Source organism: Glandiceps talaboti, chromosome 10 (assembly GCF_964340395.1).
Source record: "Glandiceps talaboti chromosome 10, keGlaTala1.1, whole genome shotgun sequence".
Classification (NCBI taxonomy): Eukaryota; Metazoa; Hemichordata; class Enteropneusta; family Spengelidae; genus Glandiceps; species Glandiceps talaboti.
The window spans coordinates 23,276,647-23,302,049 of record NC_135558.1 but is presented as its reverse complement, the minus strand read 5'-3'; the positions used below and the strand labels follow the sequence as shown (position 1 = coordinate 23,302,049).

General features: G+C 36.3%; 1 protein-coding gene across 4 annotated transcripts in view; it reads right to left on the bottom strand.

Moving 5' to 3' along the window:
* LOC144441174 (patatin-like phospholipase domain-containing protein 7) overlaps window positions 1–25,403 on the bottom strand; it is a 108,666-nt gene that overhangs the window by 41,374 nt on the left and 41,889 nt on the right. For all 4 annotated transcript variants that reach the window (XM_078130718.1, XM_078130719.1, XM_078130721.1 and 1 more), the window contains 8 exons: window positions 24,160–24,329; window positions 22,041–22,250; window positions 16,189–16,266; window positions 15,677–15,885; window positions 8,860–8,991; window positions 7,984–8,157; window positions 4,005–4,279; window positions 681–744 (listed from right to left, as the gene is read on the bottom strand). In XM_078130718.1, the coding sequence (XP_077986844.1) occupies window positions 681–744; window positions 4,005–4,279; window positions 7,984–8,157; window positions 8,860–8,991; window positions 15,677–15,885; window positions 16,189–16,266; window positions 22,041–22,250; window positions 24,160–24,329 (1,312 nt within the window). The remainder of the gene's footprint in view (window positions 1–680; window positions 745–4,004; window positions 4,280–7,983; window positions 8,158–8,859; window positions 8,992–15,676; window positions 15,886–16,188; window positions 16,267–22,040; window positions 22,251–24,159; window positions 24,330–25,403) is intronic.

Here is a 25,403-nt window from a genome sequence, read left to right as displayed (position 1 = left end):
CACTCTAAAAGCTTCATACAATACCAGACACATATAGACTGTCACAAATACTCATTTCCTCCATGGACCATCAGAGACAGAGTGAGTGAGTGATTGGTTGATTTATTGATTTATTGACTGACTGACTGACTAGTTGGTTGGTCAGTTGCTTGGTTAGTTCATTGATTGATTGATTGATTGATTGATTGATTGATTGATAGGTAGGTAGGTAGGTAGGCAGGCAGGTAGGCAGGCAGGCAGGTAGGTCGGTCAGTTGGTCAGTCGATTGATCGATTGATTGAAGCTCAAAGAATTGTTGTAAACGATTCTAGGAAACCTGTAATGATGATAGTTAATCTCCCTTCCAAGTTTAGGATAAGAAACACCATTTCTCTGAAAGCCAGAGAGGAACCTCCTTGACATTTTCAGCAGGTTTATTGTACATTTTTTTCTGAAATTCATTACAAATATCGGCAATTTTATTACAAATGTTGTTCACAGAATTTATTGCAAATGTCAGTTTATTACAAATATCGGCAATGTATTACAAATGTCGGCAATTTTATTACAAATTTTGGTTTATTACAAATGTCGGCAATTATTACAAATGTTGGTTGTACAAAGCCTTGATGAGAAGTAACAGAAAATAGAATTGAAATCTCACAAGCAAAATCTGTGGAATACTGTCAGAGAGGACTTACCTATCTAGAGCTGCAGCACCAAGTCTATCTTTAATGTGTTCACTTGTAAGTCTTAATGTTGTACCTGGTATGACAGTAAAAGAATACTATTACTATCAGTGTTCTGTCAACAATTCAAACTAGATGGGTCAATGGCTGTAAAAAGTGGGGACATATTGGCAAAAATATGGGAGCTCTCATAAATTGAGAAATCAAATAAAATAAATTGCTGATATAACATCGACTAGCCAATACATATTATATTTTATCAAAAATAAAGTAATTGCATTGAATAAGTTTACTGAAATGGTTTTTTGTGTGTGTTACCACTTGTTTCATTTCAAGATTTGTTGAACTTCTAGGTGTTACATCTACCAACTCATCTTTCATGATCATTGTGTTTTGAAAAACAACTGAAACAACAAATTGAAAAAACAGGCCTTTGTAGAACACACAATGGCTGTGTATGACTTTACTTGTGTGACTAGTGGATGAAACAGATGCACAAGTTTTTCCCTTGCTTTTTATCTAACTTACCCAAGATGAAAAATAAGTGACCTAGTGGTCAAATAGCTCAGCTTTTTTTGTCTCTTTTCTTTTTACATAAATGGTACAGAAGATGGACATGACAAACCTCAAATGTTATGAGTTGAGCATTTTCTAGAAACAGTTCAACTATGCTACAATTAAGAATAACCATTGTAGTTTGTCATTCTTGCTTAATATCACTAATATGACAAATAAAGTCTGGATTCGATTCCAGAAAAAGTCACTGGAAAATGGTCTTCTACGCTTTTTTATGTGAAAGCTGGAGGGCAACTTTTCTAGACTAATTTAATGGTGCTGAATCCAAAAATAGCGCCAATGGCGTTGTAGCACAATTGTACAGTTTTTAAAAATGTTTTCCTATATGCTGATCCATGCTAGGTATAGGCGTTCATTTGCAGAATGATTATCCATACATTCATTTGTCTATTTATACCTGTTATCTTTGCAATTATGTGATCACTTGGCTGTTGCTATGGGTGTGGTCTTGTTGCTAGGCACATTTGCATACATTTTTTGAATGTGTCTGTGTTATCTTTGCAAAATATGTGATCATTTGGATGTTGCTATGTGCGTGGTCATGTTGCTAGCCATATTTGCATACTTTTTTTGAATGGTTATTCATTTGCCTATCAATTCCTATTGTTATCTTTGCAATATACATGATTATTTGGTTGTTGCTATGGGTGTGGTCTTGTTGCTAGGCAAAGTTACATACATTTTTGGAATGTTCATTCAATTATCTATTAATCCCTGTTGATATCTTTGCAATATACCTGGTCATTTGGGTGCTGCTATGGGCGTGGTCTTGTTGCTAGGCATATTTGCATATATTTTTTGAATGCTTATTCATTTGTCTATCAATTCCTGTTGTTATCTTTGTAATGTATGAGATGACTTGGCTGTTGCTATGGGCGTGGTCTTGTTGCCAGGCAAATTTACATACATTTTTTGAATGCTTATTCAATTGTCTTTTAATCCCAGTGGTTATCTTCCTGAAATACCTCACCATTTGGCTTTTGCTATGGGCGTGGTCTTGTTGCTAGGCACATTTGCAAACATAACTTGAATGCTTGGACACCCCTAAGAATGTTCCCACCAAATTTCAGACCAATCTGCCTAATAGTTTTTGAGTAAGTTTTTTGACCAAAAGTGACATTTTTCAACCCAAATCACACACCGGTAGTAAGATCATTTTGATTTGAACAATTTCCCAACTAGACACCCACGGTAATACACCCATCAAATATCATGGCAATCGGTACATGCAGGAAATTTAACCTGCCAAACACAGTATGATCATGGAGGTCTTGATATGACTATTTTTCTTTCCCCATAAAATGTGTGACTTCTTATTCTTTGTACAAACTGTTTTTTTGAATGCCTAAGGATTGTGCATTTATATGAACCTGTTTTAATCATAGTGTCTAAGATTTAATTCAGCTGTGCTAAAAACAGGCCGAGGTTGCCAAGCAACCTTAAACAGATGTAATGATTCCATATGCTTGGAGCAAATCGACAATTAGTGTATTATGGAACCAACAAATATATCGTGATACTGCATGTCCTGATACGCCTTCTTGAAGTTTCCAATGGGTATTCTAATACCTAGTATATTTATTGGAGATGAAATAAAAGGCGATGCGAGTACGAGTATAGTAGCCTAAATATGCCATCCTTGGCCGTCAACTCGGCCGTCGACGCATCACGACGGCATTGTAATGCTTCTTCTAAGCAAATGATAAAAAATCAGATAAATAAAAGTCATTGAATGTGAAACACCTAACATTACAAGTGTTTATGTATATCTAGTCTAGCCGTTTTGATTTATTTTGCCATAATATGGGGACATAATATTTTAGCATTTATACCCACAGACACTGACAATTAGTCAGGAAGTGTGAGTAAATATCGGTAAATGTTGGCTAATAAGACATGTAGACTGTAGTTTTTGTTTACTGATGTCTATTGCAACCACCGGTAATGTATATTTTCACAATGCTGTTGAGTTTTATTCACCTGTTGACTACGCTCGTCATAGGCTACGTGCTAACGATGTCTCTCTATGACGTCATAAAATCCTGTGGTCTAGGTGGGACCGGAAATACCCGAAAACTCTCGAAGTAAATCCGAAGGGAACTGATTGAAAAAAAATCATTTTTAGGTGTTTGCAGACGCTTTTTTAAAGTTTTAAAACCAGAATACGTTTCACAAACATGTCGTCTCACAAAATAGCAATAGTGAATGTGAGCATTTTGAATCACCTTTAATTAGGGCTAATATTTCAAATGTTGGTAATTCTCATCAAAGTTATTTACATTAGTCTTTCTGGTACAATGTTGTTATGTTATCAATTCAGTTCCAAAACCAAAATTCAGATGAGTAAATTAACTCAATATTATGTAATGTTCACATTGTATCTGTAGTCAGTATGATGAAATATTGCAGCTGTGGAGTACTGATTCACTGGTTTTGACTCAAAAGAAATTGGGTTTCAGCCAGAAAAATAGATGGCATCTGATGTCTTTGCGAGCATAATTCTTATGTGTCATCTGCAATTTTTCTGTGACATCAATGTAAAAAGACAGCCATGGCGGAACACAGTACCATGGATTTTGATAACACAGTTGGCCTTTGATGTGTTAAAGGAAAACAAATATTACAGTGATACACATACTTAGATAATATCTTTGATTGAAGACATTTGCAAATTTTTCAATATTCTTCACGTTGATATCTTCAAATTTTAGTGCCGACACATAGTGTATGTACTCACTGGTGATTAGAAATTTCACTCACCTATTGCACATGATGCATGTTCCAATTCCATGGTAAAATTCCATAGTGGCACATCATCAGAAACTGGAAGTATTGCTACTGTAGACAAGTTTGACAACAGTGGTCTTTCTGATACCCTAAAGGGTCCTGTAAATTGCATACCACCTAATGATTTACCAGTTATAGTACCTAATATTCTCTGACCAAGTAGATGAATTAGTCTTGTAACTACTTGTGGGTATTTCCTCTTGATGGTGTTCAGTAGTCCTTCTGGAACCTTGGCAAGCTCAGTGTCTCTGCAGTCAAAAAATATTTTGTTGAAAAACAAGACTTAGTGTGCTTCGCAATGTGGACAACGAGGAAATATTGGCTGTTAAGTAGTAACTTGTGATAGATTTTCTTCATTGTCAATGATTTCCCCCAAAATGACGACAACGACAATGACAACAACAACAACAACAACAACAACAACAACAACATATTGCATTCTCAATCTTGAGCTCGAGGTATCATGCAATTTCTGAAAATCCAATGTCCTTTACAGACCTTATTCATCAAATTTCAATCCTATGAATTCATAATTTTTAAAAACCATCCTGATACCATTTTTCATTTCTGAACTATTTATTAAAATACATATGCAACAATGATACATTCTCCAAGCCATCCTGCAGAAGTATCAAGGTGCACATATTGCTCTACAGAATATATAAACAACTTTAGATTGTCAATGTGATACGCTTAGATTGTGTTCAAAGATGTAATACATGAGCCACATGGCATGGGTAAGACTTTAAGATTGAGATGAGTATACAGTGCACGTGTATCTCATATCAAAGCGTTATTGATCTGTATTAACAATGTTGGCGATCTCACTTGGCTAGGGCTATACCAGTATCATATACAAAATATTTTTACTTATTTTAAACATAAAAGAATGGTTGCAAGTCAATCCTATGAAATGGCATTTCCAAATCAATTCTACTCCAGACAGTCCTACCCATGGTCCAGAAGTTATGCAAATCAAGTCATTTCTACAATGTATTACACATCATGTCTCTGCAATTTAGAACTATAAATTAAATTCAAAACATTTATCTGTACATACATGTACCAACCAATACATGTATTTACACAACCATGTTTATGAATACCAATCGTGTCATTACACGCCGGTACTGCAATGACGATCGAAATAAACACGCATCATCACATGGTTGTCACGACTGAAAGCTACATTGCGCTGATTGATTGACTGTCTTTCTGGGACTTATTAGTATATTACAGTATCTTGTAAAGTCAGCTCAAGAGAGGTCGGTGAAGTTGCTAATGTTACTGTTTTTGTTTATGTTTATCTGGTTGCCTATCCAGCCTTGTTGTTATCTTTACCATATATGCGATCATTCGGCTGTTGCTATGGGCATGGTCTTGTTACTAGCCATATTTACATATAATTTTTGAATGTTTATTCCCTTGCCTATTAATGTCTGTTGTCACACTTTGGAGCTTGGAACTTGCTCTGTACTATTTGAATATAAGTATAACAATATCATTTTATTTATCAAATAAATACGTACAAATCTTCACCTGTGTGACTTCAAACAGGACAGATCAAAAACCCATATCACCTGTTTGACTGACCTTTTTTCTCTCAACTGTTTGAGTGTTCCTGTCAATTCTACGCTACGATCAATTTATCATAATAAAGATGTACTCTTTCTAAATGCAAATACACACATTACTTTACATACATCCTTTGGTGGCATGAGTCTGATACATGAGGTACTTTGTTGTTATTTAAATAAATTTCATTTATCTAAAAATCATGTAAACTATCGATGACAATTCGTATGTAGCACCAGCAGATGGTAAGCTTACTTCCAATTTTCCATTGAGTTCAGAGCTCCGAACTTGCATATTCTGAGCGGATATACTGTACTTAAAATGATGGAACAAAGGTCGCATTCAGACAAAGTTTTTAAAACTAAATTTGATATTACATGTACACTGCAAGGTAATAACCGATTTTGGTTGAGAAACCACAGCACAGTATGACCTGTACAGGAGCTTGACCTCACAACAGGTCACACGATTATGTAATTTGCATAGCTGTCACATACCATTTTTTGCATCATGAAGAATAAAGTGCAAAGAAATGATGCAGTATTCAGAAAATTCAATTCAGAAAAAATATGTGGAAAACTTAATTATGTGATAAACATAATAATCCCATGAAATCAATATGAGTTTCACGTCATAATTCTCCTTGTATTAATTATTCCACGGACTACATCAAATTCTCACCTTTAACTTTTGCATATGGTGTAATATTTCTTAGAGGCAAGAAATATTAACCATATGTATAAGTTAAAGGTAAGAATGCTCCAACATGTAATTATTCTAAAAACATGCTCACCATCAATTGTCACTGTTACTTTAATGTAGGGTACCATAACAAGCTTACATATGTTCATCCATAATGTGGAAAGATGTTACCGTACAAACTCTATTTAGCCTTAGCTTGCAACTGTGTTTACGTTGTGTGTATATGGGGGGGGGGGGGGGGGGGGGGGGAATTACTGTGTTCATTTATAGGAGGGTACATGAAAATTTTTGAGCCTGTCAAGGTATGTACATGTATAGGTGAAGTCATAGTCAGTTACACTGACATATTGTGATAATAATTTATGTTTGGACATACTCTTGTGGATTTCTGAGGTGTTTTCTTTGTGCACAAAACTGCTATATCCAAAATGGCATGTATTAGTCTTTGTCAACAAATGGCAAGTATTACTTTGTCAACCAGGTGCACTCCACAGTATAATGGCATACATTTGATTGGAATTATTGTCAATGTAAATCAATGTTAGTTTTACATTTTATGACATTTTATGCTTGAAAATGAAGGTCAAGGTCAAAGTACCATTAGAAAATTTGTTATTGATAATACGGGTGTAGACACATTAATAAACTCGCTATCTATTAACCTTATGGTTTTAATGGGCAAAATGTAATTATTTATGACAAAAAAAGTTGCCATTTCCCCACTATTGCAAATGGTCACAAAACAAAGTGACATGCACTACTTTGTGCATCTGACATTTATTGACAGTTTGGTTGAATTTACCTATACATGTTTGACATACAGGTGAACATACAAATTGGCCTATGCATGTTTGACATACAGGTGGACATGCATTCATGCAAGGATAGACACACAGGACCCAACATACATATAGTCGACCCCTGGAACTATGTCTCTTGGAGGCTAAATATGGCATTTTAATAGTGAAATGTTATACAAGCACCAAAAATGGTCCCCAGTATGTGTAGTTCTCTTAATTTGTATCACCTGTACATAATTTGAAAGAAATTGGTAACACCTACATTGTATATCTGTAATATGCAAGTAATGGCTTGATTCAGGGTCTTGTAAAAAAAACAACTTGCAACTGACAAGGGTGGAGACTTGACTGGAATCTCAATGTAATACAGTTTTTGAGTAATTTATTTCAACAAATCTGACTTAGCTACCATTTAGTCATAGTCATATTAGTCATATTTTATAATCACTAGAAAATAACCAATGCTTCGTATGGGTTATAAATACAATGTTTGTTAGGTAAAAACTTGTGTTGCATGCAGTTTTTCAAGCAGAGAATTATTTATCTGTTTAATATATAGGTTGAAAGATGCTATGATCAGCCAGGCCAATTGTCAAAACATTTCATTCAAACATCCAAAGTTAATCGCGATACTTTTTGTAGAATTTTATTCATAAATTTGTTATTTTTCTTCATTCTCACATGTAATCTTATCCTGAAAGTACAAAGTATGTATATTCAGACTTTCTATATATCACAGTGCTGATAGTAATCAATCAGCTATTGCATATCTCCACTGAAATGGCATATTATGGATAGATGGATAGATAGATGGATGGAACCCATCACAATAGTCCCTTCTACCCTTTCAAACACAACATGTACGTATGACTAACCTGACAGCATGTACCGTTGTGACTCTCCTAGCCTGCGTTAAGACTTCTACTATACCAACCAAGTCTCCTCGTCCATACTCTCCAACAAGTTCCTTCTTACCATTCTCTAATGTAGCTACTGACCTCAATCGCCCATTCAGGATGATATATGTACAGTCTGATTCATCTCCTTGTCTGTAGGTTGCAAATGGAGTACATCAAACTAGACAGATTTAACAGGACACTGGGGTAAATGTCTGCAGAGGAAACAAGTATTCATACAAGACACAGCCCCCACCCCCCCAGTACTTTTACTTCTATGTGACTGAATGGTGACATAGTTTTTGACATCATTTCATGGCAATAAGTAAATACACAAATAGTAAAAAGTGTCAGACTCGGGGATATGCAGAAAATGGCTGGATTTTGATAACTGACCCTGAAGTGAAAATCACAATTAAACGTCAAGGTATCAAAAGAGATTGTACACCTAATGTGATCAATGCTTGAATGGAGTCTCCATGTATAAAGTTGTTGAGTTATGCAGTAAATCATGATTGTTCACTACAACATAACTATAGCCCCCATTCAGTTATGTAAGAACCAAAATTAATGCATGTATTAATATATTTCTCTTCCTTTGTTCTGCATTACCTTTAGATATCATTTTCAAAGAAACTGGCCACATATAAATTTTGACAATTGACACATAAGGTAAGGGTTAAGGTCAAAGGTCACATTATCACAAGAAAGCTTGCATGCGATCACATATGTTAGGCACTCGAATGGACTTATATGGAAGTTTTTGAGTAATGCAGTAATATATTGATTGTTACTCCAAATATGCTTCCATCCATCTATCTATCAAATGTAACTGGAACTTAATAACAGATATACCTGAAAACAGCTCTTCCAGCTTCAAGATGCATCCAGTCTAAGGCAAAGTCAATCTGTCTAACAAAGGGTGACTGTCTTCTCACTATGGTGTTTGCTACATTCAGTACAACCCTTGGACAGGACCTCATAATACTGCACAGAGAAAAAATAAGATAACATAAGTCATAACATTACATATATGCAAAGCATCGACTCAGAAATATAAGGTTGCAATGTGCAAAACATTGAACATTATATCATAGTTCCAACAGTGATTATATAATTCCATGAAGCTGAAATGGGGGTATGTAAACTGTACATGGAGTATAACATATACAAACAAGCCATCATATATGACATAGGCCCCACTGTTTGGAAGCTGTTGATCCCTGTTTGGATTGTAACACTTCTGGTCTGTGATAGGTGTAATCACAAATTGACATGTATATATACCTAATAGTACACTGCTCTGATACCAAGATTGACTGAAATTGATCTGCTCAGACATGTCTATCAAATGGCTCCAGACATGAAAAAAATCATAACAGAATGGCTGCCTAGCAGTCCTGTTGGATCATATCATGACACAAGTTGACATACATAATTATATACATCATAGTACATAGTATTTAAATAAAGTTTTAATGGAAATTGTTCATGCATGTCTGTGTAATGGTCCCAAACATGGAAAAATCATAACAAAATGTTCAAAGCCATTATGCAGACATGACTGAACCGATCTCATTCAAAGTTTGTATAAGGACAATGTCAAATGTTTGCCCAGTGGCCATATTGGATCATATCATGACACAAGTTGATATGCATGTGAAGATTATGGTACAATATATATCCTTGTACCCAGTTTAAATCGGTTAAAACAGAAAGGTCACCCAGCGGTCATGTTGAATCATATCGTGACACAAGTTGACATTATACATTATAGGACATTGTCTTTGTGTAAAGTTTTGATGGAAATTGTTCATGTTCACCCAGTGGTTATATTGGATTGTATCATCACACAAGTTAACGTGCATATGAAGAATATGGTACAATATATATCCCTGTACCCCGGGTTTGAAGGTTCAGACATGGTAACAAAATGGCTGCCCGGAAGCCATATTGGACAGTATCAAGACATAAATTGACATGCATGCCATGTATGCCATAGTGTGTTGTCCTTGTACCAAGATTGAGAGAAATCAGTGCAGTCATGTCCAAGTAATGGTTCTGGACATGAACAAATTGTTCAAAAAATGGCCGCCTGGTGGCCATATTGGATTGTGTCACGACATAAATTGACATGAATATGTATATAATAGAAAATTGTCCTTATACTAACTTTGAATGAGATCTGTTCAGGCATGTCTGTGTAATGGCTTTGGACATGAAAACATTGTAACACATTGGCCATGTGGCAGCCATACTGAATTGTATCACAAAATAAATTAAGATGCATATGTATGCTATATAGTGTGTTGGGATGTGAATTTGTTGTCTGACAGGTTTCATAGATAGCGTGATGATAATTATAATTTCTTGTAAATCAATCCAGTTAAATTAGCAAAGTTTTGGAAATTTGAAAGTTTTTGTAAGTTCATTATTGTGTCCCTCACCATATTCCTCTCATTGATTTCTTTCTGGAAGAACGACACTCTTTGCATCAATTCTTTATTTATAGCTGTTTTATGTTGTTCTGTTTCCACATATTCTAGGATTGCAGACATTTTGAATGGGACAGACATGTTTTGGATCATTTTATTTAAAAGATTTGTGATGTCTTTTATACACATTTTGAAAAATGTACATTTCCACAAACCACCATAATTATGTATTTTAGTCAAATCCATTCATGGGGAAACTTGGCCTCAGATCTATAGCCTCTGTGTGTGTGTGTGTGTGTGTGTGTGTGTGTGTGTGTGTGTGTGTGTGTGTGTGTGTGTGTGTGGGTGTGTGTGTGTGTGTGGGTGGGTGTGTGTGGGTGTGTGGATGGGTGGGTGGGTGTGTGTGTGGGGATGGGTGGGTGGGTGGGTGGATGTGTGTGTGTGGGTGGGTGTGTGTGTGTATGGGTGGGTGTGTGTGTGTGTGTGGATGGGTGGATGGGTGGGTGGGTGGGTGGGTGTGGGTGGGTGTGTGGGTGGGTGTTGGGTGGGTGGGGGGAGGTACCCCCCAAGATTTTTAGGAAAAAAGAAAGAAGAAAAAAAGCAACTTTTCGAATACACAGCAATGTTATTACAATCGTTATTTAGGTGACATTCCTAGCACACATGCTTTGAATTGATGGTTCACTAAAGTCAAAAGTGACTGTACTTACACTGACTCCTTGTCTCTCTATTGTACGCGAGCTTAACTTTTAATAATATGTCCAGTTAAAAATTGTAACTTTTTGCACTGTAGCGAATTAAAAATTCTTTGTGCGGGAAAGTGCCACACATGCACTGTGCATTTTCTGCAAATAACAGTAGTCTGGAAAGTCTCCTTCATTTGAAGACAGCACGACTAGTCGCAACAATGTCACAGAGTGAAACGATGTCGTGTCCAGCAGTCTACCGGTATTTTGACATTTGTCAGGAAACAGACAGGGTATACTTTTTAGTATCACGTCAAAGGTAAAAGTTGCGCAACATGAGGTCGCCTGCATGCAGTGACTGAAGATGCGCTCGATCTAATTTACGTCTTGTACCTTATATTAAAACATTTACTGATAAAACAGCAGATCTCTGTTCAAGCAGGTCTGAGTTATGGCTTTGGATGTGAAAACTGCGCCAACAAAATCGCTGCCAGGCAGCCATATCGGATTGTATCACGACGAAAATGGATATACACATGTATGTCATATAACACTGTCCTAATACCAACTTTACATAAGATCTGTACAAGCATGTCCGAGTTATGGCTTTGGACATGGAAAATTTGCAAACTAAATGGCTGCTAGGCGGCCATATTGGCTAATATCACAACGAAAATGGATATGCACATGTATGTCATAGAACACTGTCCTAATACCAACTTTGAATGAGATCTGTTCAAGCATGTCCGAGTTATGGCTTTGGACATGGAAAATTTGCAAACTAAATGGCTGCTAGGCAGCCATATTGGATCATATCACGACAACAATGAATATGCACATGTATGTCATAGAACACTGTCCTAATACCAACTTTGAATGAGATCTGTTCAAGCATGTCTGAGTTATGGCTTTGGACATGAAAAATTCGCAAACAAAATGGCTGCTAGGCAGCCATATTGGATCGTATCACGACAACAATGAATATGCACATGTGTGTCATAGAACACTGTCCTAACAACAACTTTGAATGAGATCTGTTCAAGCATGTCTGAGTTATGGCTTTGGACATGGAAAATTCGCAAACAAAATGGCTGCTAGGTGGCCATATTGGATCGTATCACGACAACAATGAATATGCACATGCATGTTATAGATCACTATCCTAACACCAACTTTGAATGAGATCTGTTCAAGCATGTCTGAGTTATGGCTTTGGACAGGGAAAATTCGCAAACAAAATGGCTTCTAGGTGGCCATATTGGATCGTATGTATGCCATTGTATGTTGCCCCTGTACCAAGTTTGAAAAAAATCGGTCCAGGCATCTCCAAGAAACAGCTCTGGACGGACGCACAGACAGATGGAACCAAATCCATAAGACCCGTTCCGGACTTCGTCCGGTGAGGACTAAAAAGAGCCATTTTCGCTCAAGTTACCTCAGAGTTCTACGCTCAGTCAATAGGTCAGGTGAGAACCATTCAGCATGGGGTTTCTGTACAATAGTTCTCTGTTTAGCAGGGGCATGCATATCGATCAAAATTCACAATATAGAATTGTAAAGTATTTCAACTGAATTTGACTCAAAATACATCATTGAATATATTAAGTATTTAGCTGTGGGAACACAGTGTACTTGGGTGTAAGCATCAAATTCATGCTAAGTCCGTCATGAGCTGTCAGCAGTAGTTTACAGTTGAATTTTTGAATGTCGGCAAATTTACGCAATCTCATGACAGGTACTGATGCCCATACTAATGTCTTGGTTGTAATTTTTGGCTATAAAACAGTTTATTTTTGGGGGTTTTCTTTTGTTACGTTTCAGTAATGACTTGTATTTGTACTAGCTCAGTGTGTGAAGGTCAGTGGAGGGAAACTTATGCACAATACCAGTGATTTTCTGATTGGATTTTTTATGTGCGTTTTTCAATGTAAAATTCAAATTTCAACATCGGTGAAGCAAAATCTGTCTCCCCTAACATCGTTTGCAATATAAATAAAGGTGCTGTTCGTAGAAATTTCCACTCAATTTTGACTATGAATACGATGTTTTATACAAGGAGATGGCTCAGTGAACTTAATGCAGTATATGGAAGGATCACATTATCGCAACGTTAGTTCAAAGTTCCGACTGCATATTTGCTTTTGTGGGTAAGCATGTTGGCAATAAGCGCCATGTTGGACTTGTATACTACCAACTTGTGGGCATTTTGTTTTTGTTTTGTTTTTTGTTTTTCAGATTTTGAGCATAAATTTGGTGATAATTTTTTGTTGTTCTGTCAAATAATGATATATAATTACACAAACTGATTTTTCAGAAGGTATTGGGGTGACGACTTCAGATATTTTTGTCCCTTACAATGCCGGTGTGGGACCGACTATTGTGTCATAATCAGATTAGTGAGCCATTAATTTTTTTCGTTCAAATTTAATACGACTAAAAATAAAATTTTCTCCCAATTTTTACCAATTTTGACCATTTAACCAGTATACAGATTTTTTGTTGAAACATAAATGTCAGTATTTTGAATTTTGTTTGTAATATAAACGTTTTGTTTATTTGTGATGTCAATAAATAAACAACACGTTTTTTTCACCAATATTTTATTATTTTAACCCAAATTTCAGTTGTGAATGTGATATTTGAATATATGCACTTGTAAGTATGATATAGACAATTTAGTTTCCAGTAAAATGATACCTAATTTTTAAAGTTTGGGCTATTCTAAGTATTTTTATATCAATTTGATAGCATACCACTCACTCTCAACTTATGTTAGTGAGGGGGCTGGTGAAGAACAAACAATCCCATGAGGCCAATGGTGGTGAACGAGCTAATTAAAAGTAACTTCAGTTACTTCTTCTTTTTTAACAAAATCAAAACTGACACATTATTTATTCATTCGTATTCATATGATGATGTTAATTGTTTACATGTGGGTGTCTGTATGAAGCCAAAGTACCGGCATGTGATAATTTATTGTAATCAAGTAATCCTTTCACCAGCGATACCTGTGGGCCTGCATATCATGAATATTCAGCAGAAACACTAAGGTACCCACATGAGTGTTTGTGTTTCTGCAGAGACTAGTGATTTCACCTTCATAATCTTTGTCAAGGTCAAAGGTAATGATCTCATTAGAAAGCTCACCATTCATTATGTGAGAGTAGACACTTGGAATGGTGTCCTAGGCATATGTATAAAACGTTTGGGGAAAACAGGCAAAATGTGCTTTTCTATCACAAATATGGCCGCCATTTTGCTATACAGGTCAAGGTAATGAAATTAGGTGACTTGCATATGCCTTACATAGTCTAGTCTATCTGCTAGACCTCGGATGTTCTTCAGATAGAATATGACACACGCCCGAACATCGCTATAGAGGATGGAACATCCAAGGTCTAGCAAATGTCATCAGGATATAAATAACTGCCAATCAGAGAACGGTATGAGCGACAAGCACAAATAGAGGATAATAGCTAATTTTTCATGCATATTCATCTTAAGGAGGGGCTTGTATAAATAACCACCAATGCGTTAACTAAAATGTGTGAATGACAACGTCTCCACACTCATCAAACACAATTACCATAAACTGATAAGACATAGTAATGACATAAATGTGTTTGTCAACACCTGCATGCAGAGATTGAATATATTAAAGTATGTACATATATGCATACATGGCCCAACCCACCGCTCAATGTAATCTCAATGGAATGTCCGGTCTGAAAATGACATTTGCTAGACTGTTCGGGCAAGCCCTCACTGCGAACTTCATTCGCTTATAGTATCAAAAGAAAGCCCGAACGTCTAGCAGCAAGACTATACATAGTCATACTGAAGTCATGATTATCACTTGGACTGCTATGAAGATAGCCAAAATTTGGCTATTTGACCTTGGAGAAAATTTTCAAGGTCATAAATCTTAAAAGAAAGTTCATATTTGATCAGGGTTGTCGGTGGCTGAGTGGTTAAACCACTTGCCTCTTACCACTGCGGTAGGGGTTCGAACACCATTCAGGGTTCGATTAAATTTACCACACTGTAAGTAAGAAGAGTGTCGTTCAGTTTGACTCTACCAAACAACGCAGGTTTTCCCCCGGGTACTCCGGTTTCCTCCTGCATTAACACTGAACCCATGAGGTATGGCCCTCACTGGACTTCTTGGGAGACAAGTGTTTATATGCTTAAAGAACTATCCAGTATAAATAAAGATTATTATTATATGGGTCTAGGCACTTGAATATAATCACTACATGTATGTTACTATGCATTACACCTTCAAAGATACGATGCATATTGTGAACTTAACAATAAATATGGCCTCAGTTCGGCCATATATTCAGTCACAAGACAAAGTAACATACATATGTCTCACATAGTATGTTATGTTTGTGCCAAGTTTGGTTGAAATCGCTCAGTGTATGCCAGAGATATGAGGGTGCATGCATACATGCATGGATCGATGCGCGCACATGGACAGAACCGAATGTAATAACCCCAAAGGTCAGTGCCCTTTGGGGGCTAATGACATATATCGCCTCTACCTACCTGTAAAAGTTTGTTTTACTAATCACCACAACTCTACAGTCTTGTCTAGCTCGGATAGAGAAGAATGACGGCTCTCCTGTGAGTACAGCTATTGTGCCCACCAGTTCACCAGGGTGGGCTACAAACACTGTGTGTTCTTCATTATCTTTACCAATCTTCTTCTGACACATAGCAAGAGTGCCAGTGACAACAAAATATAAACTACCTTCCTGCAAAAAACATACAATCAAAAAAAGTCATGCAAATTTATCAGAATAATGCAAACACATCATCCTCTGTATATCACTGTTACTCTATAGTATGTGATGTGTCAGTGTTCATTTGTTTACAAACAATCTCTCTAAGCTTTACTTCAAAACTGGACAGTACATGTATATCTTGGTACCTCATCACTGACTATTCTTTTTTGACTCCAAAGAAGGTAGGCACTGTTCTCTTGTTTGCCATATATACATTGTATTGCTCTGGTCTAAGTTAACACAAGATCTATAAACAGGAATAGGATCGTTTACCTGGTCACCTTCCTTTGCTAAGTACCTTCCAATAGACACATGTGCCAATGTCAAAATTCCATGCAGCAAGGAATCATCCTAAAATATAACACAATAACCAGATTTAAACTGAATGCCTTCCGTAAGGGCAAAGTCTTTAGATTTTCGTTCCTACACACAATGATTGTTGAAATGCAACAGAATATATGTGATTAGTTATGTTAAATTTAATTGAATCTGAAGAGTGCATTTTTAAGATATAGCCTAATAACTGAAAATCATTAATTATGCAAACAACTCATAAAACTAAAAGCTACATCACCAAGATTTTCAGAACATGCACGATTAGTTGTTTGAAGTATGTACCAAATTATATTGAATTTGGAGAGTGCATTCTTAAGATATAGCCTAATTACTCAAAATCATTAATTATGCAAATGACTCATTAAATGTTACATCAATAAGCTTTATGAGAACTGTCAATAATGTAATACAAAATATAACTTTATTGCCATTTGCATAACCAGATTTAAACAGAATGCCTCTCATAAGGGTAAAACCATCATAGATTTTTTATTCCTACACAGTGTTCTCCCCAGGATTTGTTGATAGGATGTTGGCTCATTAGCATAAATTAGCATAAATTTACATATAATTATATTCCGAAAAATCAAAGTACATCATAATAAAATTAATATCAAACAAGTAGTACATGTACATGTGACCAAAGGAAAGTTGAAGGCCAATTTATTAATTCAAAATATTAGCACCAAAAAGAAACTCATAAAGCAGTGTTCTTGATTATTATTGTTAGGAAAGCTGAAATTATTTAAATCTTAATGTCCACAGATAAATTAGACTTTCGAAACACGAAAAGTTTGTGTACAGCAACCGACAGACATCGTGTTAGTCCGAAATATCGTGATACACGAGACTTACTATACTTCCCTATGGAGGACTTCCAAAACTCGCGATAGTTTGTGACGTCGTGGCCGCCATATTGGAAAATCCATGCGTAGTCGTACGATCGTACGATGTATCAGTCTACAAATTACAATGTCAAACTACAAACTAAACGTGTTTTCAGGGTAAAATTGAACATGAAGCTGATAATCGGAGATAACATTGCCACTTTATCGAAAGGTACATTAGTCTGTTCAACTCTTTTCACGACATTGAAGAATGCACATGCTCATGCTCTTGGGTTGAGACATACGGTGTTATCACTGTTACTCTGTCACTCATAGAAAATTAACTAGACACTGAATGTCAACTTCATGCGTTTGTCGAACTTTTATACTTTATAGCAAAATGGCACGGCATCGTTTGATTTTATAGTTGTCAAAATCTGGCAGTTCCGACATGCTTCTACGGTCGAACCGACGTTACGGATGGGCCGGTTTTGCCTTTGATTTACCGAAAGCTGTTGTACCGAGTGTGAATCACACTAACATTAGCGGGTTTACGCATTTTATTCCTATCGAAAACAATACTGATGGCAAACTTCAATGAAATCTGTCTGGTAATCATTACCATATCATAAACAAGGATGTCGGGCAAGATCTAAAGCGTCACGGCACATTGTCAAGCGTCACGGCCTGCCGTCCAAGCGTCACGGTGCCGTGCCGCTTCAAGGGCCTAGGGAGAACACTGCTACACACATAGTTGAAATGCAAAATTCAGGGATATAACTATTGTACATGATGTACCCCCCCCCCCCTCCCATTGGAAAATTAACTATAATATATGAAAGTATAAAAATTGAACAGTCACTTATTATCAAAAAATAATTTATGCAAATTTCTCATTAAAACTAAAAGCAAAATGACCAAACTTTAAAGTACATGTGTATTTTGTTATGTTTGATGTATGATGTACCAAAATATATGAAATTTAAAGTTTCCATTCCAAGTAGTATAATTATAAAAAAATCATTCATTATGCAAATAACACATCACTATCAAAAACTATAACAAAATATACACTTAGTTATTATCAATGAATACACCAAATCAAAAACTATACCAAAACATTCACTTTGTTATCATAAATGAATACACCAAATTATATAATATCTGAAACTTGCATTTTCCAGATAAATCTCAACTGCCGAAAATCATTAATTTATGTATATTAGTCCTTAAGTGTGAACGCTAAATTGACAAACTTCATAGGATGTGTGTGCATTATTATGGTTGATATACGTCAATCCTGATTATTTCCATCTTGAGCATAGGTGTATACATTTCAATTGCAATTTCAAGTAGAAAATTTTGAGCGGCATTTTTATTGCACAGACAGATAGACATGGCTCATGCTCATAGCCTCTTTGGGTTAGACATGGGTCATTCTGTTAGCCTCTTTAGGTTAGACATCGGTCATTCTAATAAACCCTTTAGGCTAGACATGGGTCATTCTGTTAGCCTCTTTAGGTTAGACATCGGTCATTCTAATAAACCCTTTAGGCTAGACATGGGTCATTCTAATAGACCCTTTAGGCTAGACATGGGTCATTCTAATAGACCCTTTAGGCAAGACATGGGTCATTCTAATGGACCCTTTAGGCCAGACACAGGTCATTCTAATAGACCCTTTAGGCTAGACATTGTTCATTCTAATAGACCCTTTAGGCTAGACATGGATCATTCTAATAGACCCTTTAGGCTAAACATGGGTCATTCTAATAGACCCTTTAGGCTAGACATGGGTCATTCTAATAGACCCTTTAGGCAAGACACAGATCATTCTAATAGACCCTTTAGGCTAGACATGGATCATTCTAATAGACCCTTTAGGCTAGACATGGATCATTCTAATAGACCCTTTAGGCTAGACATGGATCATTCTAATAGACCCTTTAGGCAAGACACAGATCATTCTAATAGACCCTTTAGGCTAGACACAGGTCATACTAATAGACCCTTTAGGCAAGACATGGATCATTCTAATAGACCCTTTAGGCTAGACATGGATCATTCTAATAGACCCTTTAGGCTAAACATGGATCATTCTAATAGACCCTTTAGGCTAGACATTGGTCATTCTAATAGACCCTTTAGGCAAGACATGAGTCATTCTAATAGACCCTTTAAGCCAGACATGGATCATTCTAATAGACCCTTTAGGCTAGACATGGATCATTCTAATAAACCCTTTTGGCTAGACATGGGTCATTCTAATAAACCCTTTAGGCTAGATATTGGTCATTCTAATAGACCCTTTAGGCTAGACATGGGTCATTCTAATAGACCCTTTAGGCCAGACACAGATCATTCTAATAGACCCTTTAGGCAAGACATGAGTCATTCTAATAGACCCTTTAAGCCAGACATGGATCATTCTAATAGACCCTTTAGGCTAGACATGGATCATTCTAATAGACCCTTTAGGCTAGACATGAGTCATTCTAATAAACCCTTTAGGCAAGACACAGATCATTCAAATAGACCCTTTAGGCTAGACATGAGTCATTCTACTAGACCCTTTAGGCTAGACATGGGTCAGTCTAATAGACCCTTTAGGCAAGACATGGGTCAGTCTAATAGACCCTTTAGGCAAGACATGGCCCATTCTAATAGACCCTTTAGGCAAGACACATGTCTGTTGATCGCTGGCGACTTTAATTTCCATTTGAATGACCTGAATTCACGCGATGCTGATAATTTTAATGATTTACTAAATGCCAAAGATCTTCAGCAGCATGTAACTAAACCAACCCACACGCATGGACACATACTTGATATGCTGATAACGCGGTCGTCTGATCGCATACTGAATTGTATTAATACTACTGACATCCTTGTATCCGATCACAGTCTTGTCCAGTTCAATGTCAATGTTACCAGACCACTGAGCGCAAAGGTAACCTGCGTCGGTCGCTAATTTCCGATCCATCGAGCGAGCAGTATTAAAGTCAAGGCTATCTACATCTCTCTCTAATTTTCCACGGAACGTAGATGTGAACAAGCTGTGTGTTTTATAAGATGTTACTACGACTAAAATTCTCGACGAGTTAGCGCCAGTAAGTGTCAAAACTTTCACCCCAAAACCAAGAGCCCCATGGTATAATGAAGAATTGCTAACATTGAGGAGAATAGTCCGACATTATGAGCGAAATTGGCATAGCACAAAATTAACTGTTCACCGGGAGATGTTCGTGGCAAAGAGATTACAATATAATCGTCACGTGGATGAAATTAAAACCAAGTATCATCGCTCGCGCATTGATGCTGCGGACACAAAGAGGGACTATTTACCATCATCGATGGACTATTTACCAGATTGAAGAAAGCCAGTTCTAAGATTACACCAACTGACGAGCATTCAATGAACTTAGCAATTGAATTTTTTCCAGCATAAGGTAGAAAGGCTTAGGGGAGGTCTTACGCCTGTAATTGATGAGAGTGTTACTTCATCTCCAAATTATTCATTATCATCTTTTGTTCCAGTCACAGAAGATGATATTTTTCAAAATTAATCCTGAAATCTCCTTCTAAATCCTGTAATTTAGATATTTTACCAACTGATCTTTTTAAAGACTGTGTTTATGAGATCGTGCTCATTTATTCAATGTTTCACTTTTGACAGGTGTCTTTCCACAGTGTTTCAAGACTGGTATAGTTAGACCGTTGATTAAGAAGCCAAATCTTGATCATAATGTACTTAAGACCTATAGACCCGTGTCAAATTTGAGTTTTTTGTCCAAATGTTTGGAACGCGTCGTTGCTGGCCAACTGAAAGGCTACCTGTCTGAGAATCAGTTATATGCGAAGTGTCAATCGGCTTACCACGCTTGGCACAGCACTGAGACTGCACTTCTAAGTGTACATAATGACATAATGCTGGCACTGGATACACGTAAGGATGTCATCTTAGTTATGCTCGATATATCAGCAGCGTTTGATACTCTAGATCACGACATCCTACTGCACGAGATTACAGTATTGATTCAAAGTAACGGGCACGGCTTTAGAATGGTTCCGTTCATATCTAATAAGTTGTGTTCAACGCGTTTCCATTGACTCCACAACATCACATGATGCAATCTTACGTTTCAGTTTTCCACAGGGTTCCGTATTAGGACCAATACTTTTTTACTCTTTAAACAACACCTATTGACAAAATCATATCCTGACACGGTCTAGATTACATGTTATGCACAGATGATACCGGAATCTATGCTGTATGCAATACACCAAACGACGTTAAATTAGACCTTGAACTATGTGTTCAAGATTATGGCAATGGATGAGATCTAGCATGTTGATCCTTAATGATGATAAGACAGAGATTATACATTTTTCTTCGCGGTTTAAGAAAGATAAAGTTAAACTTGACAGTCTCAAAATCGGATCCTCAGAAATTTGCCCAACTTCATGTATGTCAGCCAAGAATCTTGATGTCATGTAACATGTTAGATTCAGATGGTTCATGACAAGTCAAGTAAATAACATCTACAAATCAGCATACTTTGCATTATTTAAAAATGAACCGTTGCTTGATCGACGTTCCAACTACGGAGAAGTTAACACACGCGTTTGTCACATCACGACTAGATTATTGCAATACTATGCTATACGGAATCAACAACTACCAACTTCAAAAGATACAATCTGTACAGAATGCCGCTGCACGACTCATTACTTTGTATATGGCATTTTAATTATTTTTTTATTTTTTTTTGTATGACACATTTTAATACTTTATTGTATGACATTTTTTAGTATTTTATTAATTGCTACCTTTTACATTGTATATGCAATCCTTTTTGTTGCGTAAAGAGCACTGAGACATAGCGTAGTGTGCTTTTAAGAAATTAAATAATAATAATAATGTTGTGTGTGGAACCCTTTAATAAAGATATGTATACTTACTTCTAATCCAAACAGGACTGTAAGGTCATTTGTTGCTAGTTGCAGTATTTCATCATCACTTGGTGAAGGAGGATCAATTTCAGTTTCTGTAGGACTTATTTTCACAGTCTTCTTTTTGTGTGGTTTGGCTGATTTTCCTGATTCTTCAGTAACCAGTTTGTCTGGACGTTCTGTCATTGACTTCTCCTGTTTGATAATACTAGGTTCCATCTAAGTGATAATGTCAATGGATTACATCAGTGCAAGTTAATGGTATCATTTACATGTGGAATAGCTTTTATGAAGAGCTTTGTAACACCACCAGTGGTACTTCTAACAAATCTTCATCAAAGACATATCCCCCCCAACACACACACACACACACACACACACACACACACACACACACACACACACACACACACACACACACACACACACACACACACACAACACACTAAATATGTTGTTAATTGTGTCTAAATATGGTCCTACAATTTACTTTAAAGTTCATGACTTAATTCCTAGAAATGTCTACTCATAACATAAAGTGATGTCAATATTTTATTATTTTATTTATTTTATTTGACCTTGTTTAATGAGGGTAGCCTGGTAAACTCTAAAAGGAGTTTATCTCCCCCAGGGTCCTAAGAAATTTAACAAAAATGTAAAATACAACAATCAGTACAAACATGTCAAAAGGACATAAAACAACATTCAAAACAACAAAGATACACATTAAAATTCTTGCCAATAATGTTTTACATAACTGTTTTTAAAAGAGGCAAGTGTCTCTGAAGATTTTACTTCTGCTTTCAGCTTATTCCACCCAATAGCACCTTGTATTGACCATGAGTTTTTTAAAACATTAAGTTTGGCTCTGGTGACATCTAACTTATTTTGAGAGCTAGCTCTTGTCGTACGGCTATGACACTGATTGACAAATTGAAACATTTCCGCCATATAGGATGTTACCATACATTTCAAGGATTTAAACACTAAACACATATTTTTGTATGTAATTCTATCAGGCAAAGGCATAATATGCATTTAGATTTAAAAAGTTCCTTTATAGGATAGTTGTAATTGAAGTCCATCATAACACGCACAGCGCGTTTCTGTAATTTAAATAACTTGTTTAAATTTGCACTTGTTCCCCCCATGGACTACAACAATAGTCCAAATGAGGAAGTAAGTAGGCATGATAATATATTCGTCTAGTGCTGACTGGTAAATAATGTTTTATACATCTGAGTAATGCAATACGTGAATTGACCTTTTAATAAATTGAATCAGTGTTTGTCTTCCAGTTATAAATGTTGATCAATAACAACTCCCAGAAGTCTCTCTTCATTTACACACTGCAAAGTATCCTGACCAATTTTACAATGAAGTGTGTTTCTTGGTAAACGTGACAATCTCTGACGTGTGGTTATAAGCATGGTCTTTGTTTTGCTTGTATTTACAACCATTTTATTTTGCATGCACCAATGTCTAACTGATTCAAGGTCATCATTTAGAGTTTTTTCAATTTCAGTGAGAGTTTTTCCTTTTGCCATAATTGTCATCGGCATACATTTCAATAAGATTGCTAACAACCATCGGTAAATCGTTAAGGAATGATATGAAAAAAAGAGGCCCAAGCAGCTTGTACCTAATTAGCATATATTTATGAGGATTATATTTGAATTCAGACAGTGCCCTCTAGTTGGACAGTAACCGTTAGTGGGTTTTCACGGAAATTTTCGTCACTTCATATTATCATCGTCGTTAACCAACCATACCTAATTTATGGTGATATTGAATAGCCTTGTTGGTAAGTATTCGCATGTAATTTTTCAAGAATTTCTATGTAGTGAAACTGTCATTTTGACGATGCACACACACACACACACACACACACACACACACACACATACACACACACATACACACACACACACCCACAAACACAAACACACACACACACACACACACACACACACACACACACACACACACACACACACACACACACACACACACACACACACACACACTTTGCCATATCTATACCACAACAGAACCTCAGTTCAGCTGTGCTAAGAAGGGGTATGATCTGAAAAATGTTAATGATAATAGGAATCAAGATACATCCTACCTCTTTGGAAGGTGAACTTGAGACAAACAGGACTTTGTCATCAAAACCTTGCACTCTTGCCTGTCCTACAACAGCATCAAAGTCTGATGGACTAGTACCAAGCATGGTTGAACTATCTCTGTCTAATGAACTTGCTCTTCCAACTTGATGCAAGGAAGGTCTGGGTACACCTGTCATGTAAGACAACATGCAAATTGAGATTACCCATTTAAGATTATTAATTTATTCATAAATTGTTGTAGGAGAATCTGATGTAATTTTCAGTACACAGGTGTAACATGGAAATCAACAAATTGAGATTATTTTACTGAGCTTTGACATCGGTCAGGCAGTCTACACAGCTGACAAATAACTATAAATGTGGCCCCAAACAAAGTAATATGAGATACAAAAACTAGTTGCAATACAAAATCATAGGAAAAAAAATTGTTACGCACAAAGGAAGATTGAGACCAAGTAAAGCGGTTTTCAGATATCAAACTTATTCACAAGAAATTGTCAGTAATGATACACAATCTGAGAATTAAAATCCTTATTTTCATGAAGATATAAAATCAGCAAAAGAATTCCAAATAGAATAAATTCTGTTAAAAACAGAATGTGTAAAGTTTTTAGTTTTGATATATGGAGATTATTCATTTGTATTAAATTTTGATTAAGAAGAGTTGTTTTTAGTACACAAATGTACTTGTGGATGTTAACTATTAACATGAAACTCTTTATCACTGTGAAATAGTGAAGTATGAGTAACTGCAGATACCAGGTTTGCCGCTGTACAGTGTTTTTTAAGGCCAGTAAGCCAGTATATGTTACCTTACGGAGTTCCCCATGGGTGTGGCCTTGAAACGACAGGAAACATATAAAATGCTTTGAAAATGGTGTTTTAACTAAATAAAGAAGCAAGTTAGTTTCATAAATATCTTCAGTATGACGATAATTCTTTTTGGAAAAACAATGCATAGTCCGATTGTATGTTTTGCTTTCCAGCATAGTACTGAGAGTCGATTGTTTTTATTTGGATATATAACATGTACCCCTGTCGCAATCAATGTAAAAAGACACAACACTAATGTTGTAATTTTCGTTGTCATTGTTGTGTCTACCTTGAAAATTACTGCACAGGTTCATATCGATACAGCACTGTACACTCAACACGTCAAAGAACTCACACTGCAAGACATGTCTAGCCATAGTTCTCTTCAACATGTTCAGAATTTGTTTTTACAAAAACAAAAATAGTCAGA